Source organism: Olea europaea, unplaced genomic scaffold (genome assembly GCF_002742605.1).
Source record: "Olea europaea var. sylvestris unplaced genomic scaffold, O_europaea_v1 scaffold17859, whole genome shotgun sequence".
Lineage (NCBI taxonomy): Eukaryota > Viridiplantae > Streptophyta > Magnoliopsida > Lamiales > Oleaceae > Olea > Olea europaea.
The window spans coordinates 1-2210 of record NW_019235594.1 but is presented as its reverse complement, the minus strand read 5'-3'; the positions used below and the strand labels follow the sequence as shown (position 1 = coordinate 2210).

The window sequence follows — 2210 nt, the reverse complement described above, 5'->3', positions numbered from 1 at the left end:
CTTACTAAAGCCCAAAGGAAGGCATACTATGATGAACTAGAATATAGGGAAAAACTTTTCATGAAGAAGCAGCTGAAGGAAGATAAAAAGCGGCGGAAGATGATGAAGAAAATGCAAGAAGCAGCTAAAGATTTTTCTCCAGACTTAGGTGAAAATGCGGAAGAAGAGACCAATGGTTCTGCATCTGTGCCAGTTCCTATGCAAGACATGACCCTACCTGCTTCCTTTGATTCTGATAATCCAACTCATCGATATCGTTATCTCGACTCCTCTAGCCCATGGCTTGTGAGACCTGTCTTAGAACCTAATGGTTGGGATCATGACATTGGTTATGAGGGACTAAATGTAGAAAGATTATTTGTGGTTAAAGATAAGGTACCGATATCTTTTTCTGGCCATGTTTCAAAAGATAAAAAGGATGCCAACCTTCAAATGGAAATAGCAAGTTCAGTGAAGCATGGGAATGGGAAAGCAACTTCTGTAGGTTTTGATATGCAATCAGTTGGAAAAGACATTGCTTATACTCTTCGAAGTGAGACGAGATTTAGCAATCACAGACTAAATAAGGCCATTGCTGGTCTTTCGGCTACTCTTTTGGGTGATGTATTAACTGGTGGAATGAAATTAGAGGACAAATTGATTGTTGGTAAACGAGGTCAGTTGGTTGTTTCTGGAGGAGCCATTTTTGGTCGTGGGGATGTTGCTTATGGTGGTAGTCTGGAAGCTACATTGAGGGACAAAGATCATCCTTTAGGACGTTTCTTATCAACTTTGGGGCTCTCAGTCATGGATTGGCATGGAGATCTTGCTATTGGATGCAACTCACAGACTCAGATCCCTATCGGACGACATACAAATTTGATTGGCCGTGTCAATATAAATAACAGGGGGTCTGGACAAGTTAGTATTCGTATAAACAGCACCGAACAGCTTCAGATAGCCTTGATCAGCTTAATTCCTCTGGCTAAAAAGTTGCTTGGTTATTCTCAGCCCATGCAGTATGCATAATGATGAAATTTGAGTCATCCATGATGTGGCTGCTGTTGGATCGATCGAGTTTATTTTTAAGTGCCCATCCTTTGTGAATTTGCAATAAACATAGGTATCGATGTTCATTCTTCTTTCCAATCGTAATGCTGAATTTTTCATGTTATTATTATTAGTATCTTTTTTGACGTTGTCCATGAGTCAATCTTGAAGCACTTCTTGTCTTGTAGATTGGTAATCCTTTAGACTGATTGACATGAAGTCCATCTTTTCCTTTTTAATGCTGCCCACTGAAGAATTTATGATGTTTGTAACTCCTCCCAAGAGAACAATTCGAAGGAATTGATCAAATGATACTAATAACAACAGATTTTTTATCTTATACATTTATGATAAGGGACATCACTTCATCCTCAATGCTGCTTGCTTACGTCAATAGCCTGATAAGGTTGTTTTTTTTTTGTTTTTTTTTTTAATGTCATCAAATCATTGAAGCAAGAGATTTCAGGAAGAATAAACCTGGTACTTGTACCTGACAACTAGAATTTTCGATACCTCTATCTTGCTTTCACATTGATATCCCAAAGTACTTGTTACTGGTTATCTCCAAACATTGGATAGTTTAGATTTCACTTTATTTGCATTTTCTTGCGGATCATAAATTGCTATTTTGTGTCTCTGTCATTCTTTTTCCATTTCACTGTCCAAACTTTATATCTCTTATTTGCTTGTTTTGCCTTTATCTTGATGATTCCCTATCGATTCTATCTATGCAGATGCTTCCTCGGTCCAATAGGTGGGTAGAAGATAGAAAAATACTGTCAATTAGAAGCTTGTCTGTAGAAGTCACAAGGCCTCACTTCGAAGATCTTGGTTTTATTGTTTTTGTTTACTAAATGGAGCATGTAAATTATTACTTATTATTATCAAGTAAAGTTCTTGGACGAGTTTTGGAGGATGAGATTTTTAGTGCCACAGCTGAACTGAGTTAGATGGGTTTCTTGCATTTGTTGATTATATTGTATATTGATTCTGGCATGTATAAGCTGTTGTGCAACTCGGGTTTTACGCACAGCAAAACATGCTCTTTATTTTATGTGGTTGTTTTGGAACCGTTCAATTTTCTAAGTTGTATGTTCCCTACAGTCACTGAGACAGCTTAAAAGTCTTTTAGTTGCTTATTTGATAAATAAGCTGATATTTCTATTCATAGTAGGGGTAAA

General features: G+C 37.2%; 1 protein-coding gene across 1 annotated transcript; it reads left to right on the top strand.

The window, feature by feature from the left end:
- The first annotated feature begins 6 nt into the window (after positions 1-6).
- On the top strand, positions 7-2155 carry LOC111378218 (translocase of chloroplast 120, chloroplastic-like). The gene is made up of 2 exons (XM_023001385.1): positions 7-1102; positions 1764-2155. The coding sequence occupies exon 1, from the start codon at positions 61-63 to the stop codon at positions 1006-1008; it is 948 nt and encodes a 315-aa protein (XP_022857153.1). The 5' UTR covers positions 7-60; the 3' UTR covers positions 1009-1102; positions 1764-2155.
- Positions 2156-2210: the final 55 nt, after the last annotated feature.